We start from the raw sequence: 22,314 nt of genomic DNA on the forward strand, positions 1-22,314 counted from the left end.
CCTTTGGACGTATGTTGATAGGACTTATAGTGTACAAAATATGTACGCGCAACTTTGAAGTTTTTTTTCTTAATGCAAACATTTTACCATAGATATTACTATATTTTGTGTACTAAATACCTAAAAGCAAAGCTACGGCGACAGTAGGGGTGCGGGGCGGTGGAGTGGGATTTGTAGCCTTGCCTGTCCGACCCGACGGGCAACGACAACCGACCGATCAGTCCGCCCGCCACTTCGTCTGAGCTACGCGGATGTGCGTTGCATCACTGAGCTCCGCCAGTGTCACGCAAATTACGAATCCCGAGTTTTGATCATTATTAAAACACTGAAGTATTTTACAAGTGTGAGAGAGTGTTATCTGAAGAGGTAAGTAAATCCAGACTTCATTACTTTCACATTAATTGAATTAGGCCACAGCGCGCACGTACTGAGACCTATACCTATAAAATATATATATATATATATATATATATATATATATATATATATATATATATATATATATAATAGTTCCCGCTGCGCCCCTAGAGCAATGTATTGCTCTAGGGGCGCAGCAACTATTATCGGGAGCAAACCGAAAAAGTCCTGCCTGGTTTGGCCATTTTTGCGCCCCCCCAGAGCCTACGCCCTGTGCCTGGGCACCGGTGGCACCGCCCTATTTACGGCACTGTATAATATGTACATTATATGCGGATGTGCTACAGCTTTAATACGGGTTACATACAAAAATGACCCTTCTTTACGGGTGTACGGGGACATAAATAAAAGACCATTTTGTCCTAACTTTAATATATTATAGAAAAGGAAATATTATAACATGAGTAGCGGCCGGGCTAGAGGAGTCGCGCGGAGCGACGCGACGGGCGCGGGCGGGGAGCGGCGCGTCGCGGGTTAACTTGACATATTGCGTGGGGAATTTTAAAATATTTACATTTTGACCGGCAAAATTTCATATAAAAATGCGCGACATCGAACTTCGGCGGCAACGCACCGTCCGCCGCTACTCACGTACGAGAATATTTATACAAATGCAAATATAATATACTTACGGGCTAGGGCGGGCTGTACAGTGGCGGGGCGGGGCTAGTGGCGCGCGGCGGGCTGGCTGAGGTGTGCCGAGTGCGCGGACGAGCACAGGTCCTGGTACGAGAACTGGGGAAAGTGCTCCTCCTGGATGAGCGCCAGTGCCGCGTCGCCGTCGGGCGGCGTCAGCTCCACCGACTCGCCCGTGAACTCCGAGTCGAAGTAGCGCGTGTCCGTGTCCGACTCCACCTGCGGCTTGAAGGGCGGCGGGATGCGCTTGGCCAACAGGTCGGCCCAGTTGATGGTCGCGAAGAAGGGGTGCGCCATGACGTCGGCGGCGTCGGCGGGGCCCGCGCCCAGGCGGCGCGCCGGCTCCTTGCACAGCAGCGCCGCCAGCAGCGCGCGGCACGGCGCCGACAGCGCGCGCGGGAAGCGCACCTCCTCGCGCACGATCAGCGCGAACAGCACGTCGTGGTCGCGGTTGTAGAAGGGCAGGCGGCCGCAGACCATCTCGTACAGCACCACTCCGCAGCCCCACCAGTCCACGGCCGGCCCGTAGTCTGTGTCTTCGAGCACCTCGGGCGCCAGATACTCGGGCGTGCCGCAGAACGTCTTGGTGGTGCGGCCGTACGTGATGTCCACCTTGCACAGCCCAAAGTCGGCGATCTTGATATGGCCGTCCTGGTCCAGCAGCAGATTCTCTAGCTTGAGGTCGCGGTAGATGATGCCCTCGGCGTGCAGGTAGCCCAGCGCCGACACGATCTCCGCGCCGTAGAAGCGCATGCGCTCCTCCGGGAAGCTGCGCACGCGCGCCAGGTGGAAGAACAGCTCGCCGCCGTTCGCGTACTCCATCACGAAGCACACGCGATCCGCCGTCTGGAACGACCAGCGCAGCGACTGCAACCAACACGGGGACGGTCAATGGGGGGAGGAGGACGCGGAGGACGCGGGGGACGCGGGGGGCGCGCGGGGCTCACCGTGAGGAAGGGGTGCTTGGTCTTCTTGAGCACGCGGTTCTCGGTGATGGTATGCGCGAGCTCGTCCTTCTGCAGGATGACGTTCTTCTTAAGGATCTTCATGGCGTAGAGCTTGCCCGTGCCCTTCTCGCGCGACAGCACCACTTTGCCGAACGTGCCCTTGCCCAGCACCTTCACGAACTCGAACTTCTCCAACGTCTGGGGAACGACACATTTAATGTAGCGACTGTTATCGTGTCATTTTATACTCTCTTTATTTATTATAGAATATCGTGCAGTTTCTACACGATGCATATAGAGTTTTAAAATTTTAATCGTTGCCGAATTCTAGATATAAGTTGACAGTAGGTGGAGGTTCGACGTTCGACGACAAAAAATTGTGCAGTTCAGTCGATGGCCCCCATGGTTACTTGAGATGGGTACACCCAACTCTAGTAACCATACTGTGCACAGTGTGATAAAAACCTCAATTTTGTCTCACCGCGTTTTTTTTTTCAAAATACTTTAGTTTATAGATAGGTACATTAAAGTAAAACTCGGAGATCGATATTCTTTGTTTTTTTTTAAAGAGTGTCAAAGTTGGCCTTTATCCGGATCATGCATAAAAATTGAATTAAAAACCGGCCAAGTGCGAGTTGAAGGGTTCCGCAGCAGCAATAAGGTTTATTTTTATGAAATTAAAAGGTTTCTGATTTAATTTTTTATTTCAGTTGATTTAATGAAAGTTAATTTAAGGTTTACAATTCTTGAGGTATAAAAAAACTACTTGCTAGATTTCATTCAAACCAATTTTCGTTGGTAGTTTTTATAGTAATGTATATCATATTTTTTTTTAGATTTATCATCCCCCGTACTTGCACATTTTACCACTTTGGAAGAGTCTCTCTCGCAAACTATTCAGGTTAGAAAAAAATGATATAAGAAACCTTAATATGATTTTTGAAGACCTATCCATAGATACCCCACACGCATAGGTTAGATTTTTTTTTTGTTTCAGTTGTACCTATGGGGACCCCTAAAATATTTTTTTCCGTTTTTGTATCAAAATTTTAATGCGGTTTACAGACTACATCTGCTTACCAAGTTTTAATGGTATTTAAGCTCTTATAGTTTCGGAGAAAAGTGGTCTGTCTGTCTGTCCGTCCGACAGACAGACAGACGTCAGACAGACATGACGAATCTATAAGGGTTCCGTTTTTTGCCATTTGGCTACGGAACCCTAAAAATAACTAATCAAGTAACATAAATTTTGTTTATACCAATTAATACAATTGAATAAGCACTTGATACTATACTTTTTCAATTTGGTTTACCAACTGTGATCAAGTAGGAAGATATTAATGTATTTATTAATGTTATTTTCGCAATTATAACGAATTTAAAAAAGTTGTAAGCGATAGTAGAGACCTTTAGTGACAACCCTAGGTACAAAAAATCCGGATATAAATTAAATTGGATATAACTTCTGATTCAGACGTTATTATGTTGTGATTTTTAATAATATTGATAAAAATAATATTGATAAAGGATTACTCACACTATCTGAAAAACTAAAATTAATAAATACATTATAAAAAATATCTCCCTACTTGATCACAGTTGGTTAACCAAATTTGGAGAAAAAGTATAGTATTAAGTGCTTATTCAATTGGTATAAACAAAATAATGTTACTTGATTAATTTTTTTCAATCAAATTTTTATGCAAGTTTATGACCCGGATAAAGGCCATATATATGGGATGGGATAGCTATGAATTATAGTATTTTGAAAGAAAAACGCGGAGAGACAAAATTGAGGTTTTTATCACACTGTGCTGTGCAGGTACTCACGATACGGCGAGGGTCGCGGAAGCTCTTGCCGAGCTGCGCCATGTCGTTGTCGTCCGTAGCGGAGAACGGGCCCCCCTCCCCGCCCGACCCGCCGCCCCCCACGCCGCCCTCCCCGCCGCTCAGCCGCGACGACACCTGGCGGATGGCGTCCACCCACTCGCCGCTGTAACACAGTCGAAGCATGCTCGTTATTCGATGCTCGTATTTAAAACAAGCTGACTCGACGCTTCCGTTTAAATATTATCATGGCAGAAACCGTAGACTGGTGATGCGTGCCATGTTGCAGTCAGCACGTGACAAACTGCGGCACTCAGAAATGAATATAAATTACTTAACTGTTTAGTCTTAACGTCTTAACTGTTAGATTTTAAGATTTTGACATAAGGCCCATATTACTTACATTATCTATTAAACTCTACAAAAGGTTAAATTAAAGTTTAGTCTCTGAGTGCGGCCGAATGTGTAGTTTTATTGAAGCGACATAGTCAACGATGACTAAGCTCCCTAAATAATGTTAGTCTATGGGGCCAACCCACACACCACAACTACACGACAACCACACCACGTGATCGGGCGCATATTTCGTATTGTAAATGAACTGAACCATTCGCACGTACCACGTTTTGCAGTCGTTGTCGACAACTTGTGTGATACCGACCACATCGCAACCACTGGCGACAACGCAACCACGTTGGCATTTTGTCGGTAGTCGGTACCACAACGCAACTACAAAAAGCTGCAGCGAGCATTCACACGTAACCACTGCTTGATGACATTTTGTCGTTGCGATGTGGTGACTGGTGTGGTTGTGGTACGTGTGAGTTGGCCCATAAGGCATTCATAATATGGGACATATAGCCTGAATTAGAAAGTAAAATAAATAAATAACTTTTTAATTAATTAATTTAATACTGATGTAAAAGAATTTTACCATCATGGGGGAAAACTAATCAAGTTTACTTCCTGTACGAAGTTAGATTATATATTTATATACAACCCGTGGAGACACTGGGGCAAGCTGGGGCGCTTGCCCCACCCTGGCTCTGACCTATAAGGCGCCTTTTTTTTTCAACTACAATCATAATATCTGTAATAAAATTTACTCGCGCATCGCGGCGGTCTTTTGAAAGCGAGCAGTATTACCGTAGAATAAGTATTACATTTTATTAATTCGTTAATTAATGTACATTAAAGTAAAATTAATTTGTGTTTAATCGTTTATTTTCTGTACCTGAAACAGATTCACAAATTGGCATAGGCGCAGAGCTGAAACAGCTCAAGTTAAAAGGCTGGCTAAGCCCATGGCAGACATAATAGATTTTCAACTGTTATGCTTTATTCAAACCTACGCGACCAGGCGACTGCGAAGCGGTCACTGATCTCCATTATACAAGTACGCTATATGTATGATACCCACTTTTTTTTTGTGCCATTTGAAGTGGAATCAGCGCCCCCATTATTAGGACAGAGAACTAAATTTGACGTAACCATTGGTAACCATGTATTTATTTTAATTCTCTATGGCTTAATCGTTCGAATTGTTTTCGTGTTTTTAAAGTGTTTTAAAAGGTTTTACGCGATTAAGTAATATATATAATATATATAAAAGTGGTGGTAGTTCATAGTTAAACTATGAAAGGGTGTATGTTATGTAAAACACGGTACAAAAAGGGATGTGGGGTTACATTTCACAAGTGATTTTAACAGCTCATTTCTACGATATTAAACTTTTATTGATAATATAGGTACTTAAAAATGTGGCACTAATCTTATTACACCGCATTCACCACATATTTACCTTTGTTTTACCGATTTTTGATAAACAATAAAATTCAATAGTGCTGCAGTTTTCTGTCGATAAAACTTATCGATATCTATAATAATTGTATTGAAATCTCCGATAACCGATTTTTAATATCAAATACATATTATGCTCTTAAAATAATTGTCAGGTTTCCGTCTGACGAAGGAAGACTGGAATTATGGTTGAAAAAAATTAAAAAGCCTGGTTGGCATCCGAAAATTGCTACTACCGCTTGCCGTTACTATTTGAAGTGTATAAACGTTCTCTGTGAAAATACAAGGCGCAAAACTACCATTTGATCGTGATTATGTTTGGAAAATTTATTTCAGCGTCTACTCTTTCTTGACAGACTCTAACTGTGTAACGGTAACTAATAAAATATAATGTTAAAGTATCGCACATATATTTTTATTATTTATAAATACCTTACCTACTCCACCCCAATAAAAAAATGTATTCAAACGTTCCATATTTATTTATGGATCGCATTATCTAATTAGTAAATTTCCCTCGCACTTCTGCAATCAGCGCCAAAATGCCGAAAATCAAATGAGATAAAGTAAATCGATAAAAATTGGCTTGCTAGATCCATAAATAAATAGGGAACTTTTATATTATTACCAGACTTTCCGCGCGGCTTCTCCCACGTAAATATCTAATTACACAGACATATTGGTCCAAAAAAAATAGCCTATATAATCCTTCACGTTATACATTCCCCCGCTTTTTCCATATATTCCTCTATTTCTTAGCTCCTATTAGTCTCAGCGTGATAAAATATATAAAATGGGCTGTCTAACACTGAAATAATTGTTCAAATTGGACCAGCAGTTCCTGAGATTAGAGCGTTCGAACAAACAAACTCTTCCGCTTTATAATATAATATGATGAGATTAGTTAGGGTCTAATCACACAGAACACTTATTCAGCTTTGTTCAACTTTAATACGATACACTGTAGCACTACTTTAATAATATTAGAAATGAAATTAGAAAATACAATACAACAAAGTTTTCGTTATACGAGATTTATACTCGCGCCTCGTGGCTCGGCTCGCGGCGCGTCTCGCAGCTCGCGTCGAAGCGCGAGTGTAAACACAAAGCTCGCGTCCCCCTCGAGCTCCTTTGGAAATCGCTCCCGACGCGAGCCGCGCCGCGGCCCGCGAGACGAGCCGCGAGCTCGAGTTTACAGTTTACACTCAGGGCTCGCAGCGCGTCTCGCGGCTCGCCTCGTGGCTCGCGCGCGAGTGTAAATCGAGTGTTAGAAGCTTATCTTCAGTTTTGTTTTTAGTTTTTCGTAGTGCTAACTGCTAAAAATAAATGGATTATAGATAGGTACTGCTACTTCACGTTATCTACGTATGAAATCGTTGTTATTTTATTACGCCTATCTAAATTACGGAGAGGAAGTCTGTAATCTTTAATACAAATATGTAGCGTTTGTATTATTCAATTTAATATTTTTGTCCTAATGGTCGACATTATCTGAATCTGGAAACATTTCATCGATAATAGAAAAGACAGTTGTACATCACTAGTATTAGTTCCAAATACTCCCACTACTGCTATCAGCGCCAATTGGGCGACATGATAGCGACTGGGTGAATCAACTTAAAATGTTATTTTAGGCCAAAAATTGTGTTTTTTAAAAAAACCCTTAAATATTGCTCTGAATGTTTCTGGTGTTAAAAGACACCGAAATAGAATTCCCTTTCTGTAAGAGTCACTCCCCACAATCCATTATCAATAGCCAGCTTCTTCGATACTTGGACGGCCAGGGATTACTAAGCGACAAACAATACGGGTTCCGTTAGGGTCGCTCGGCTGGTGATCACTTGGCATACCTGACTCATCGTTGGGCTCAGGCAATTGAGTCGAAGGGAGAGGCATTGGTTGTTAGTTTGGACATTGCGAAGGCCTTTGATCGGGTTTGGCTTAAAGCGCTGCTATCAAAGCTTCCATCATACGGGCTGCCCGAGAAATTATGTGAGTCACTAGTTTCTTAGCAGACAGAAGCATAAAGGTCGTAGTTGACGACCAAGACGAATTCATTGTAGAAGGTCTCTGAATGGGGTAGACGTAACTTGGTCCAATTCAACCCCGCCAAGACACAAGTCTGCGCGTTCACCACTAAAAAGTCACCAATGGTCGTATATCCTCGTTTCGAGGGCACATCTTTAACCATCTCCCCTAGCATTGAGATACTTGGCGTCAACATATCGAGCGAAGTCCAGTTCCGATATCATCTAGAGGGTAAGGCCAAATTAGCCTCGAGGAAGCTTGGTGTTCTTAACAGAGCGAGAGAGTACTTCAGTCCGGAACATCGCCTACAACTCTACAAGGCGCAGGTTCGGCCTCATATGGAATATTGTTCTCATCTCTGGGCAGGGGCGCCAAAATACCAACTGCTCCCTCTGGATCGTATCCAACGAAGGGCCGCTCGAATTGTCGACTGCCATAGTGTTTCAAACAGCTTGGACCCCTTGGAATTACGCCGAGATGTAGCTTCACTCTGCATCCTCTATCGGTTGTATCACGGGGAGTGCTCTGAGGAATTGTTCGGAATCATACCACCTGCAACTTTTCGCTATCGTCCCACGCGAAAAACATACCATCCTCATCACCTTGATGAGTGGCAGTCTTCCACAGTGTGTTTTTCGCGTAACTTTCTGCCGCGCACTGTAGAACTCTGGAACGAACTGTCACCAGCAGTATTTTTTATTATATATTTATTATCAGTCAATGCGATGCGACCCGCCCCGTCACGCGCCGACAAAGTGAGCGCGAACCTTTGTGCGGCAGCCGAGTGCCGTTAGGTTAGGTTAGGTTACATACCCATACTACGTGACCCATTTAGGGGGGGAGAGGGGTCTTCAAAATACTACGCTCGGTCACAAGAGGGGGGGAGGGGGTCTAGAGTTTTGTCACGTAGTCAATTTTGCCGAGACAAAACGTCATACGATTTTTTTTCTCGCCATTTAATACTTGACACTGGCATATATTTTTTATGGTTATTTAAAGCCAACATTTTGAAGTTTGGTGAAGCTGTCAAGCTTGGTGATCATTTACTTTATTTGGTGTTCGATTGCCATTTAAACTACAGTCGTGACTAAAATAGCAAGTATATGTATGTACCATCAAGGAAATTGATTCCTACTTTTTTTTTTGCTGAAGGCAGGTCAAGTAGCCCTGATGTCACTGCGACCCTTGAGGATCTATTGTGACTCCTTCGCATTAAGAGTACCGTCCCCAACCCAATGCTGCTCATAAATTGAACGATGTGGTTGGGATTGGTGCCACGAATTTCCTCGGTGGATGTGTATTCGTAGCAACCAAGGTGTCTGTTCCTGCTCTGTAGTAGAGAAGGGCAGTCAAGGAGAAGGTGTATAGGTGTTTCATCCTCCTCCTCGCAGAATCTGCAAGTCATTGAGCTACTAACACCTATGTTAAGGTGCTTATTGAGCTTGCAGTGCCCAGTTAGGCTTCTGGTAAGGATTCTTAATTGATTCCTTCCCATGGTGAGCACTATTCCTGACAGTTTCTTGTTGAAGCCAGAAATTAGTGCCTTAGAGTGTTCAAGGCCAGGGGTCTCAACCCATTGCTTCCTGCTCAGTTTACGAACCCATTCCTCGAGCACTTGCTTTGTGGTACTGGGAGATATTCCACACACTAGTTCTGGGCCATATATGAGACACTCAGCCCCAAGCCTAGCCAGTTCGTCCACGGTTTCGTTACCGGGGAAGTTACTGTGGCCCGGGACCCATACTAGGCGTATTTTGTTGTCCTTTCCTAGCATGTTCAACGTCTCAATGCATTCCAGAACTAATTTTGACGAAACTTCTGCAGCAGTCAGTGCTTTAAGTGCAGCTTGACTATCAGAGAAGATAAAAATATTTTTGTTAACTAGTGCCATCTCTAGGCTTTCTAGTAAGCAACCGATGATTGCGAAGACCTCAGCCTGAAACACGGTCGCAAACTCCCCTAAACTGGCATGTTTGCCTCTTGGGGGCCTGCCTCCGTAGAATCCGGCTCCCGCACGGTTGTCTTTCCTTGATCCATCCGTGAACCAAACTATATCGCTAGGGCGAACATCAATTGGGATTTTGATTCCTACTTAGTTGACAGACCAACGTCATGTAGTCGGATCATGTCAATTCAATCTTAATTGTGACCTGTCGGTTGGGTTTCACTTTAAATGCGACCAAATTACTTCGGTCCGCCATCTGCCTAGAAATTAATTTATTTGATTGTTCTATTGTAATTTTAGACTATTATTATATTATATGTATATTATACATAAATCTAAGTGATAATACTTTAGGGTGTGTATGTGTTCCTTACATAGAGTTCACTGTGAAAGTAGCAGCGCTGAAAGACCAATTTTTTTCACTTTTATATAATATAATAATAATATCTATGGACGCTTCACACCACGTCAGTCTGGCCCCGTGCTAAGTACCTAAAGGACTTGTGTTACAGGTACCAGACAACGGAAATATATTTAATACTTTTATACCATACATATATTTAAGATTTTTATTATATCATACACATATTTAATAGGTACACATCCAGACCCGGGAACATTGAAAACTTTTTGTTCCGTCGGCGGGATTCGAACCCGCGACCCCCGGCTTGAGCTACCAACGCGCTCACCACTGAGCCACAGAGGTCGTCAATATGGAGAAACTCATTACACTTGGGCGCTTGCCCATACAAAAGTGAACAAATTTTTGCTCATTCAGCACTGCGATTTTCACAGCAAGCTCACTATAAGGAACATGTATATAACATATAACATGATCTCGCATACGGCACCCTAGTGGTACTTGTCACTGATCCCAAGACCTAATGTCGTAGGGCTAGGGTGCCGCCTGCTAATCAATCAAGGTTAAAATCTCAACTACTTATAATTAAACTTAAATACATTTTACATTTTATATATGTGGTAAATGATGTGGATATCACAATTACTTATATGTATAGAGTAAGACTGTGTGTAAACGTATCTTATATTGTGATATTGTTTTTTTACCCTAATAAACAATAAAAAAAAAAAAAAAAAATGTACACATTTCAAAGTATTAACACTTAGTTTCGTTACACCTTGTATAGTATATCTTAAATATTGGTGTCAAGTGTCAACTCAAGTATTTGTTTTTGGCAAACTATTGGATATCAAAGTGTTATTTGGTGATCGTTATTTTTATTCCCATATTTAATTAAGTAGCAATAATTATTATAAACATGCAGATAGTATTTTGCAATAATTAACTTAATAAACACAAATATGAGTAAAATTATTTTCATTTGCTATCTACTCTTGCTACTTACAAAATGATTAAAAATTATTCTTGACAATACCACGTGAACAATTGAAAGGGGGGGGTGGTATTGGCATGGTCATAGAAATAGGTGTTGCCAGTTATTTAATATAAAAAAGAGTTTTTAATTTCTTGTTCGTTAATATGTTTGAAATAATATAATGTAATTATTTTTCTAGTTATATACTTGGATAATCTTGCTGAAAAAACAAGCCATATTTAAAATGAGGATGTCTTTTGACAAATCGAATTCTCTGAGATCTAGTAACCCTGACGTCAATACCTGTCAGCGTTAGCGCTCTCCATTGGCTATTGAAACCACATATGACGTAAAATAGGATCAATGAAATATGATAATGTAATGCGCAGATATGATCAAATGATCATATATATTGGATCCTATATATGATCATAGAAATGATCCAATATAAATGATAATGTAATACCCATAGACAGATACACACAGTGTTGCCACTTGCCACCTTAGCACAGCACTTCACAGCAGGTACTGCAGGCAGTCTGTTCCCCAGAGCCTATATTTTCAATCAAATATTTTCAATCCACATCGTTCTGTTTTTGGCACAATATGTAACAATGCGCGCATCAAAATTACAATCTAGTGAATCTAATAGCAAGTAACTCGAAAGGCCATAGTATTACAACATTAAGAGCTCTCCTGACTCTAAAAATCAAACATCGTCCTTCTCTCTTCACACTCACGCCCGTCTTTCATATGCCAGGTGAAAAAGGACGGCGCGGAATCATCGCCGAGTTAGTTTTACTTGAATAAAAGACGAACTATAATGATTATGAAAAAAGTGTTTTGAGCTTTAGGTTTTATCAATACCTTTTTAGATATTAAAAAAATATTGCTACTTACAAAATGATTAAAAATTATTCTTGACAATACCACGTGAACAATTGAAAGGGGGGGGGGGGGGGTGGTATTGGCATGGTCATAGAAATAGGTGTTGCCAGTTATTTAATATAAAAAAGAGTTTTTAATTTCTTGTTCGTTAATATGTTTGAAATAATATAATGTAATTATTTTTCTAGTTATATACTTGGATAATCTTGCTGAAAAAACAAGCCATATTTAAAATGAGGATGTCTTTTGACAAATCGAATTCTCTGAGATCTAGTAACCCTGACGTCAATACCTGTCAGCGTTAGCGCTCTCCATTGGCTATTGAAACCACATATGACGTAAAATAGGATCAATGAAATATGATAATGTAATGCGCAGATATGATCAAATGATCATATATATTGGATCCTATATATGATCATAGAAATGATCCAATATAAATGATAATGTAATACCCATAGACAGATACACACAGTGTTGCCACTTGCCACCTTAGCACAGCACTTCACAGCAGGTACTGCAGGCAGTCTGTTCCCCAGAGCCTATATTTTCAATCAAATATTTTCAATCCACATCGTTCTGTTTTTGGCACAATATGTAACAATGCGCGCATCAAAATTACAATCTAGTGAATCTAATAGCAAGTAACTCGAAAGGCCATAGTATTACAACATTAAGAGCTCTCCTGACTCTAAAAATCAAACATCGTCCTTCTCTCTTCACACTCACGCCCGTCTTTCATATGCCAGGTGAAAAAGGACGGCGCGGAATCATCGCCGAGTTAGTTTTACTTGAATAAAAGACGAACTATAATGATTATGAAAAAAGTGTTTTGAGCTTTAGGTTTTATCAATACCTTTTTAGATATTAAAAAATATTAAAGAAAAGACAGTAAACTTCGAAGATCCAAGCAAAAATGTGTCTAAAACAAGGTTTTTTGTAAAAAAGAAACTATTGAGCATTTTTTGAGTAATCGTGTTTTCGTCTTGCATTTAATCTTTATGAACTGAAGTTACTTGTGTCAAAAAATCAGTTTTCTAGACCTGACAGATTTTGAGATCTAGGTTAAAGTATGTAGTCAAGTTAGGGTCATATGCGCTCTTAAAAACAAGAACAGCCTGTATAACACTTTTGCAGCTGAAAGATGCGTCAAGCGGGGCGTTTAGCATTGAAATGTAGGGAAAGATACATTGCATTACCTGTTGTGTGTGTGATACATTAATATAAGTAATGTAAAGATTAGATCCCGGGATGTAATGTACATTAATATACATTTCGCTCTGTCTGCGACGAGCTTTATGTATAAAAAATATTGCAGATGTAATAAAAATGTATTGAGTTTGGTGCAAATGTCCACAACCAATAACACTTACGTAATGGTCTGCTGCTAAATACGGAATAATTATAACTGGACCGCAACCAAAAATATCCTGTTAGTAAAAAGTTATGACGGAATGAAAAAGTTTTCTACAATTTTATTCCATTAAATAGTATTAATAATTGCACTTTTTAACTGCTCAATTTATGTTATGGCGCTTGGCATTTCCTACTAGGTTTTCACTGAAATAGATGAATATCAATATTATCAATATTTTCACTCAAAAAATATTTTTTCACAATATGGTCATAACTTTTACTGACAGCTTATTTTTAATTTGTCTCTTAATGAAAGTTAGTCTATATTTATATGGACAATAAGTCAATATGGGTCTTGTTAGTGGTGGAATTTGGAAATTTGGACCACTATATTCATTCTCCTTTAGGAATGTTTCGTTAGCTCATAACCTGATTTCGTGGTCAAACTCAAACTCAATTTTTTTTATTCACAATAAATTTTTGCAAATGTTCTCTGAAAGTCTACATGATGCCTGCCACCGGTTCGGGAACTAACCCGGCAAGAAGAACCGACGTAAGAAACTCGCACAGGGTCCACTTTTTTACCAAAAAAAGTGAGAAAAATTAATCTTTTAAAATAAGGTTTACAATGTTGTTTACAATGGTCTGTAAAATCGCATGATTAGATTGTTTAGTATAACACTATAGTCTATACAGTATCACACAGCACTACGGGCCTGCATCAATCGCATGGAGATATCCAAGTCGATCTATTTATTTAAAACGTAAAAGATTTTTAATATTGATATATGATAATAACTTACTTAATAACTTGTGACAGAAGGTCCCCTAGGTAGGGACTGAATAAATTAACCGACTTGGTATAGCATGGATCTCATACATTTTTATGGTATAAAAGCTGAGTTGCGAGACTTGGTTTTTTACAGGATGTTTTTGATGTTATATTAATATTCAGTCTAATAGCGTTATTAAGTTAAATGAGTAATTTAGAAGAGTATTAAAGAGCTGAGCAAACATTTCGCGACATGGTGCCGAAACCGATTTGTTTTTTTTTTATGAAATAAGGGGGCAAACGAGCAAACAGGTCACCTGATGGAAAGCAACATACGTCGCCCATGGACACTCGCAGCATCAGAAGAGCTGCAAGTGCGTTGCCGGCCTTTTAAGAGGGAAATGGGGTAATAGGGGAGGGAAGGGAAGGGAATAGGGGAAGGTAGGGAGGGGAAGGGAATAGGTTAGGGGATTGGGCCTCCGGTAAACTCACTCACTCGGCGAAACACAGCGCAAGCGCTGTTTCACGCCGGTTTTCTGTGAGAACGTGGTATTTCTCCGGTCGAGCCGGCCCATTCGTGCCGAAGCATGGCTCTCCCACGTTTGTGTTTGTGAAAAGTTGTGAAGAGAATAAGAGGAGGCGAAAGGAGATAGAAGTACACTCTGTACACGAAATGGAAGTCCGAAAATTAATAAAAAAAACAGGAGCAGTTAGACAAGTTGACGGGAATGACTGTCAAGGTTTGATGGAAGCAAGAAGTGACGGAATAATGAAAATATAACCAGAAGGAAAGAAAATACAAATTATAAAATTAAAAGATGAACTGAATAGAAATGTAGAAAAAGAGCTTGTCGGTGTTAAGAAGGAAATGACAAAGAAATTGAAACTACAGCTTAATAATGAGGAGCTACAATTAATTACAATGGCCGAGACTAGAAAGGAAACAGATTTCCAAATGGATTTTAGTTTGCTTGTGGATGATGAGAAAGTGAGGTTATATCTAGATGTTTTCAGATATGAGTCGAATATATGGAGATTTGAGGAGAAAGAATATGTAAGAATATTATGCAAAGAAAATGCATTTTGAGAAATTAATTATTAAGAAGCGAAAAACTAAATTTAAACATGCAAAGAAACTATTTAGCCATATATTTAGAAAAATTATTTAAGAAAAGGAAAATTAAATTTAAATCAGGAAATGAGCTACCTAGAATGCGTTTATGGTGGAAGGGACGAAATAAAATAAAAAAAAGAGTATTTATGGAGATAATATTGTAATTAGTGTGATAATAAGACAGAGCGATGAGATTTTAATTTGATTTAGTTTGAGAGTTATTATTTTGAGTTGTGTTAGGAATTTGAGTATATTTTTGTTGAATGTTTGTTATTGTTAAAGAAAAAGCGAGATAAAGAAATTATTGTGAATTTAGATTACAGGTTGAGTCTTAGGTTGAGTATATATTATAGGGTGAGTCTACTGTATAGAGGTTTTTTTTTCAAACTCAAACTTTTTCATTCAGAATAAATTTTTGCAAATATTCTCTGAACGTCTACATGATGCCTACCACCGGTTTAAAAGTAACCTGTGAGAATAATTAATTGTAAAGTGTGAGTATAAGAGGGAGAGTGTGGAGTTAGGTGGAATTATATTAAGATATTAACTTGAGTTGTATCAGATTATAATTTATTGACTTTATATTTTATTGAAATGTGATTGGGGTATGAAGTTTTTATGTGTGATTATTGTTGTGGATGTTAAAGGGGTATATTGTATACAGTACTAGCTGTCCCGGTGAACTTAGTGTCACTTTAAAACCTTCCTTCGACTTCTACGAATATTTTAAGACTAAAATCAGCCCAATCCGTTCAGCCGTTTTCGAATTTTAGCGCGACTAACACATTTGGAAATCCATTTTTATATATATGTATACAGTATACTGCAAAAATGATATAAGGATAGGCCCAATTGTAAGAGGACTAGTCAAGCACTATATCCTGGGGGGCGAGAATGTCTAAAACGTTTTTAACCTTTTTGTAAGTTTATTTTTCTTTGTATTTGAAATGTGACATATTCTAAAATGACGACTTATATAGAGAAAATTTCGTGTATTGTGGATTGTGTGCATAATGAGTAAAGAGTAAAATAAATATTAATTTTCAGTCTAATAGCGTTTAAATGAGTAATTTAGAAGAGTATTAAAGAGCTGAGCAAACATTTTGCGATAGCTACCCAGATGTTTTATGTCAGGCTCTACTAAATGGTTTTGTCCATGTTAACCATTTTTAAATATATTTTCTTTTTCTAAGCTTAAAATGACTAGGTATAGCTTCCTATTTAATACCACTGAAATACAAAATAAAATCTATCATACATTTTCCATATTACTTAATTTACGAAACCTCCTAATTCTCTACAATATTTGTGCCATGAATAGGTATAATATATTATGCAGAAATTGCATGCTTATGACAATCTAGACCAAAAATTTAATAAAGATTTCACATTACAGTTGGAACTATATTTGAAGCAAAGCAACTTACTAAAACTTAAAGTATGTTATATGCTACTAGATGTTAGGTAATTTTGAGCATTACATCCATACTAATATTATAAATGCGAAAGTATATCTGTCTGTCTGTCTCGCTTTCACGCCAAAACTACTGAACCGATTGCAATGAAATTTTGTACACAGTTATTCTAGAGTCTGAGAAAGGACATAGGCTACATTTTGATGTGGGAAAATATCATATTTCCATGAAAATATCGATGAAAATGAATTCGCATTGCGCGTGGCCAGCGCTCATCCTGGGGGTTCTGGGTTCGAGTCCCGCAGGCGGAACAAAAAGTTTTCAATGTTCCTGGATCTTGGATGTTTATTAAAATAAAATTTCAAAAATCTTAAATATATTTTATGTATAATATTATAAAAAATCCAGAAATATATCGATGCCTTGAACATTTTAGTTCTAATACGATTCAACAGATGATGTTTTATTTTTTACTTCATTGTAACATAGAACTAATCATACTTATTAGTTATTATGTTTTTGTTTATAGTTTTTAATACGTTAGAATATTATGTTTAATAATATTATCACTTGGTATAATAATAATCAATCTATCTTATCTTATAGAACTCCTTCTGCATTTCTTATATATGTGACAAGTTGACAACAGAAGGCACTCTAAAATTAAGGAGTTCAAGTGTACCGGCATGTTGGCCTATATTCCATCCAGAAAATATGTCAATGCAATCAACATTTCAATTCTAATATATGAAAACAGATGGCGTTTTGTTTTTTACTTAAATATATTTTATGTATAATATTATAAAAAATCCATAATCTATTTATCATTGATAGGTTTAAGGTTACGTCACTGCACAGATAAAGTACTGAGTTATTTAATACCGTAGAATAGATATAACAATCGAAAAAAATCGAAACTTAAATGTAAGATGATACCACCTCTTATAGAAAGACTTTTGAGCAAGTGTCAGCGCGAGGTAGAAGACGCACGGCGCCATCTATTATGAATTTTTGGATTTTGGAATTTGAACAAATTTACGCATTTTCACCCCCTGACAACCCTTTTTTCCAGTAAAAAAGTAGCCTATGTCCTTTCTCAGGCTTTAGACTATCTGTTACATACAAAATTTCATTACAATCGGTTCGGTAGTTTTGGCGTTTGGTGTGAAAGCGAGATTGACAGACAGACAGAGATACTTTCGCATTTATAATATTAGTATAGATTATGTACACACTGCACAGCTGTTTTTGGGTATTTTGATTAATTAAGGGCCGCGCTACACCGGAATGGCAGCGGCGAGGCGAGCACTTTCAGCGCTGCCAATCCGGTGTAGCGCGGCCCTAAGAGGGGTACCACTTACCAGGGTTTTAAAAAGTTTTTAAATTTGACACAAATTTGTTGACACCGCGCGCTATAAACTAAAGTCCACGCGGACGAAGTCGCAGGCAATAGCTAGTTTCAAAATAAATGATGGCGCTCAGCTTATTAGATCAATATTTTTAACAGCAATTACCATAACTTTAATCTCAATGATATTTCAAACACCAACACACACACACAGCAACAATTATAAATCTAGTCAGTCCGTTCGAGTCAGTTTACTTAGGGTGGAAAATATAATATATTATTAAGTACATAAAATTTTTATACTATCAAACAAAATGTAAATAAACAACAATCTGGACTTTGAACACTCAACCGCTCACAATATACACTTGTTTACTTGTATTTCATTGACGAAAGACATGTTATGATCAAAAATGCACATGCACATAGGATTTAGTAAAATTGAGTAAGTATTTATATTATACCGTACGTATGCAAGTCAGAGGTGGTCAGTTTCTCACCGTTCTTTCTCTGTATCGACGGCGAAGTTCCGTTCGATGACCGTGGTCCACTGGAGGCCGCGGATGGTGAAGACGTTGGGGCGAGGTTTGTCCACGGCCATGATCTGGCAGTCCCGCACCGTGAACTTGTTGAGCGGGTCGCGGTAGTTGTTGCGCTCCGGCTGCGACTTGAAGCCCACCAGGTCGCCATTATCGAAAAGGATGAAGTAGCGGTCACGCCAGTTCCGGATGTGCTCGCCGCGCTTCAGCAGCCAGCCCTCCTTCACGATGTTCCCCGGCGCCGCCTCCGCCATCCCGGCCGCCCGTCACCCCGTGCGCTCCCCGCTCCCGCGGACCTCGCGAGCTGTTTGATAACAAATGTCCGCCCGCCACACTACCACCACGTTTATTTTGCACGGCGATTCTCAGATAGGCTCGCGTGTGATCACTTGTGCCGCGACGACGTCGAACGAACTTTTCCAAGCATTTCCGTAGTCGTCACTGGATCAATTGTATTTCTTGAATTACAAAAAGGACGCAAAATAACGACGTAGGCTAGACGTAATGTGAAGTAATATAATAATAAAATAATAACAAGTGATCGAATGAGGATAAATGCAAAATATATGTGCCACTTTACACGAGTAAACCCATAAGTGCGAAAGAGAGATCTATATAAAATAAAGTCACAAACACGAACATTAAATTTAGTAGGACAATCTATTTTGACCAAATAGTTCCTCAAGTCTGCCACCAGGTGAAAAAAGAGCGCTATTTAGTGATGTAGTCTATAGCAATGCATAGACTATAGAGGGCTGCAGGCATAGATAAAGTATTATGTCGGCTGTACACTCTCGCCGAGAGCTCTCGGGCGAGAGTCTCGTGCGAGAGCCCCTTGCCCGAGTGCTATCATGTACATTCTCGCTTAATTCAATTGCAGTTATGAACTCAGAGAAGACGGACCATTACTTTTCTCTATGCATCGAAAGATATCATTGTAATCCAAAGATCTATAATCATATTTAATTTTATTTCTCACAGATAATGACTGATAATGACGTTTATTATTGTTATTTTTCTGTTCTGCACTGTCTAGCGACGCGACTAGTAGTGAAAAACGCGAGAGTGTACAGTAATGCGCTCGCTTTCCTCGCGAGACCCTTTGTCTCGGGCGCAAAATACCGACACCGGACCGAGAGGGTCCGAGACAGGCGAGACGAGGCGAGCGCACCCATTTACACTCTCGCACTCGGGCCGCCTCACTGTGTCTCGGCGAGAGTGTACAGCTGACATTATAGTACCTCAGCTGCAGCCTGCAGGCAGGGCTTGACATGAGCCGTGATCGTTTCATTTTTTCGCAGTTTCACAGCTGACTGTCAACTTCATAATGAGGGATTTTCATTTATATTTTTTAAATTTAATTTTAACAATTATATCTAGATGGCGTAAGGATAGACACTTCTAGATTTTCTATTGGTTCCTCACCGATCTGAAATTATCTGCAGGTTGGCATCACTGACTACATATGAGTTGTTTTTCCAAAAAATATCAGTGTACACTGTACTGTCAAGTGCGACATAAATCAAAACATCTTAAACCTAAGCGATCATTGGCCTAAGCGATTAGGCCAGTACACTAGTAATAGTTAGGAACACGCTGACATAATAAAAACTTGTCAAACTGAAACTTGACAACTGAAAGAGATTTTTTTTTTCTATTTTGGCAACTTGACACAAGGGAAGCTGAAAGCATAGACTAATTTATACTGTCGAGAGTTTTTGCGGGCATGTCACTTTCAAACTTCTTCTACTTTTTATTGTTGGTGTGGTTTTTATTATTTTTTCCCAAATTGTGGTTTTTGGGTTTTTGATATTCATTATTGGTAAAATATTAGCCATTAAATATCCGTTATCTTACACAAGTGCAGGTAAGCTGTTGTCAAAACCAAAATGTATAATTCCTGTGATATTTGGTGTGAATATCGGTAAATAGGGCTATTTCTTCCGTGAATTTTAGCTAAAACATCGTAATAACTTTATTATCCTATTCATTGGAATATTATTGCGTCTTTTTCAAGTTGAAATGTATCAAGTTTTACATTCTTTTGCCCAGTTTTGCAGCAATTATTGATGGTATTCCCTGGTATTACCGATAGTTGTCTACCCATACGCCATCTAGTTACTAAAATGGAAACTGTTTGACAATCAAATTAAAAATATAGGAAAATCCCTCATTGAGTGTCATTATCCTTAATCTATCATGTTCTAAAATAGGTACCAATAAAATCATTTAGGTACAGTCTGTCAAAAAGTCATGAAATTAAAAAGTGGCAACATCGTAGTGTCATCCATTTTTTCTTAGATTGATTTGAAAGGGATTTTTTTTTTTTAATTTATTGGGAGCTGGAAACGAGTCCTTTGCATTTGAAAGGGATGACACTACGATGTTGCCACTTTTTAATTTCATGACTTTTTTGACAGACTGTACTATAGACTGGAGTGAGCCTTAGGCTGGCCTCACACAGCCGGAATTTCATAATCGGAAATTCATATTCTTACAGATCGATCTATGATATTCGTAATCTGAAAAAATCAGAATGTGTGTGGAGCGTACTGATATTGTATGGTATTCCGGTCTTTCTGAATTAATGTTGAGTTTTGTGATTCCGCTAAATAATAAACCATAAGAATGGCCAAAGAATGCCTCAAACACGTGGATTTAACATTAAATACGTAAGTTTTGAACAACGTTTTTTGGGCTTTTCAATCGGTATTTTTGTACTTAAGCTAAAAAGATAATTTAAGTATAAGTTTATTAATCCTTTTTTTTTTTTGCTTTTCGGCGTCTGACTTTGGTTGTGAGCGGTCGTGTGTGCAGTGTTTTTGAATTATTTGAATTTATTAAGTTGTGGTGCCGGGTGTCTCAGGGTGCTTCGCCCCATCAGTGTTCGGTCCTGAGGAGTGTTCTTGCGCTGTCTTCGGAGCCTCCAAAGGTGAAAAAGTGTTTTGCGTTTGTGTGGCCGCGCAGGATTCGAACATGGGTTCGCCGAGTTGCTGCCGGGGGCCTGTACCACAAAGCCACCGTGTCAGGCGCACCGCGGCCGAATTTGTCTACCGCTTGCTTCGAACAGCAGTATCCACTGAGGAGCTAATATAAAAACGCCTACAGTAAAAGTGTTTCGGACTGGAAAAATAATAAGAGAGTATTGCTATTACTATAACTGAGGTGGCGATATTAATTGATTGTGATTCAGTATGAATTGCAGTGGTTGTAAAAAGGCTTTGAATACAAGAGATATTTTGAAATGCCGACTGTGCATTTGCAAATATCACTACCAGTGCTTAGCAATAGACAAACACATTTTTTGCCTTTACGAAAGAATTCTTATCATCTTGGATTTGCCCTGGTTGCAGTAACGTAACTAGAGCAATGATAACACGCCAGTCCGTCAGAACATCGTACAGTTACATTCTAACGACTCTCTCAATATGTCCCGTGACGTGTATGATCAGTCAACAGTATCTCCCGCTCCGGCGCAAAATTTTGAAGATGTTGTGACAATGAATAAAATCAGCACTCTCCTAGATGAAAAGCTACATCACACTCTATCTGCTTTCATGGCGGATTTTCGTGCGGCCATTAGAGAGGACGTGAAGTTGCTAGTCAAGAACGAACTGGACACGGCTCTCAAAGTCCTCAAGGATGACTTCATTTGCGCAGAGCAATCTTCAATCCGAGCGGACATAGACAAAACCGAAAAATATATTAAAGGTTTGGAAACTGAAAATGCGAAAATAAGTAGCGATATTGTTAAATTGAATTCTCGCCTTGCAAGCTTCGAAAAGATCTCCCGCAGTTGCAATATCGAGATAAAAGCAGTGCCAGAACGCAAAAATGAAAATGTAATACAGCTTCTTAAGAAATTATGCGATGTTATTAAGTTTCCGATTGAAGACTCACATATTAACGCCTGTCGTCGAGTTGCTAAGCAAAATTCTGCTTCCA

General features: G+C 39.3%; 1 protein-coding gene across 2 annotated transcripts; it reads right to left on the reverse strand.

Moving 5' to 3' along the window:
- Nucleotides 1-779: 779 nt before the first annotated feature.
- On the reverse strand, nt 780-18,921 carry LOC121734754 (RAC serine/threonine-protein kinase). 2 transcript variants are annotated; one of them, XM_042125365.1, is made up of 5 exons: nt 18,331-18,921; nt 3,831-3,993; nt 2,001-2,198; nt 1,069-1,920; nt 780-1,033 (listed from the first exon to the last, which is right to left on the reverse strand). In XM_042125365.1, exons 1-4 carry the CDS (start codon nt 18,621-18,623, stop codon nt 1,084-1,086), a joined length of 1,491 nt encoding a protein of 496 aa, XP_041981299.1. In that variant the 5' UTR covers nt 18,624-18,921; the 3' UTR covers nt 780-1,033; nt 1,069-1,083. The 2 variants fall into 2 exon arrangements, with proteins under 2 accessions (XP_041981299.1, XP_041981298.1); XM_042125364.1 differs by having other exon boundaries at nt 780-1,920; nt 18,331-18,920.
- Between the last annotated feature and the right edge of the window lie 3,393 nt (nt 18,922-22,314).

This window comes from Aricia agestis, chromosome 16 (assembly GCF_905147365.1).
Source record: "Aricia agestis chromosome 16, ilAriAges1.1, whole genome shotgun sequence".
NCBI lineage: Eukaryota > Metazoa > Arthropoda > Insecta > Lepidoptera > Lycaenidae > Aricia > Aricia agestis.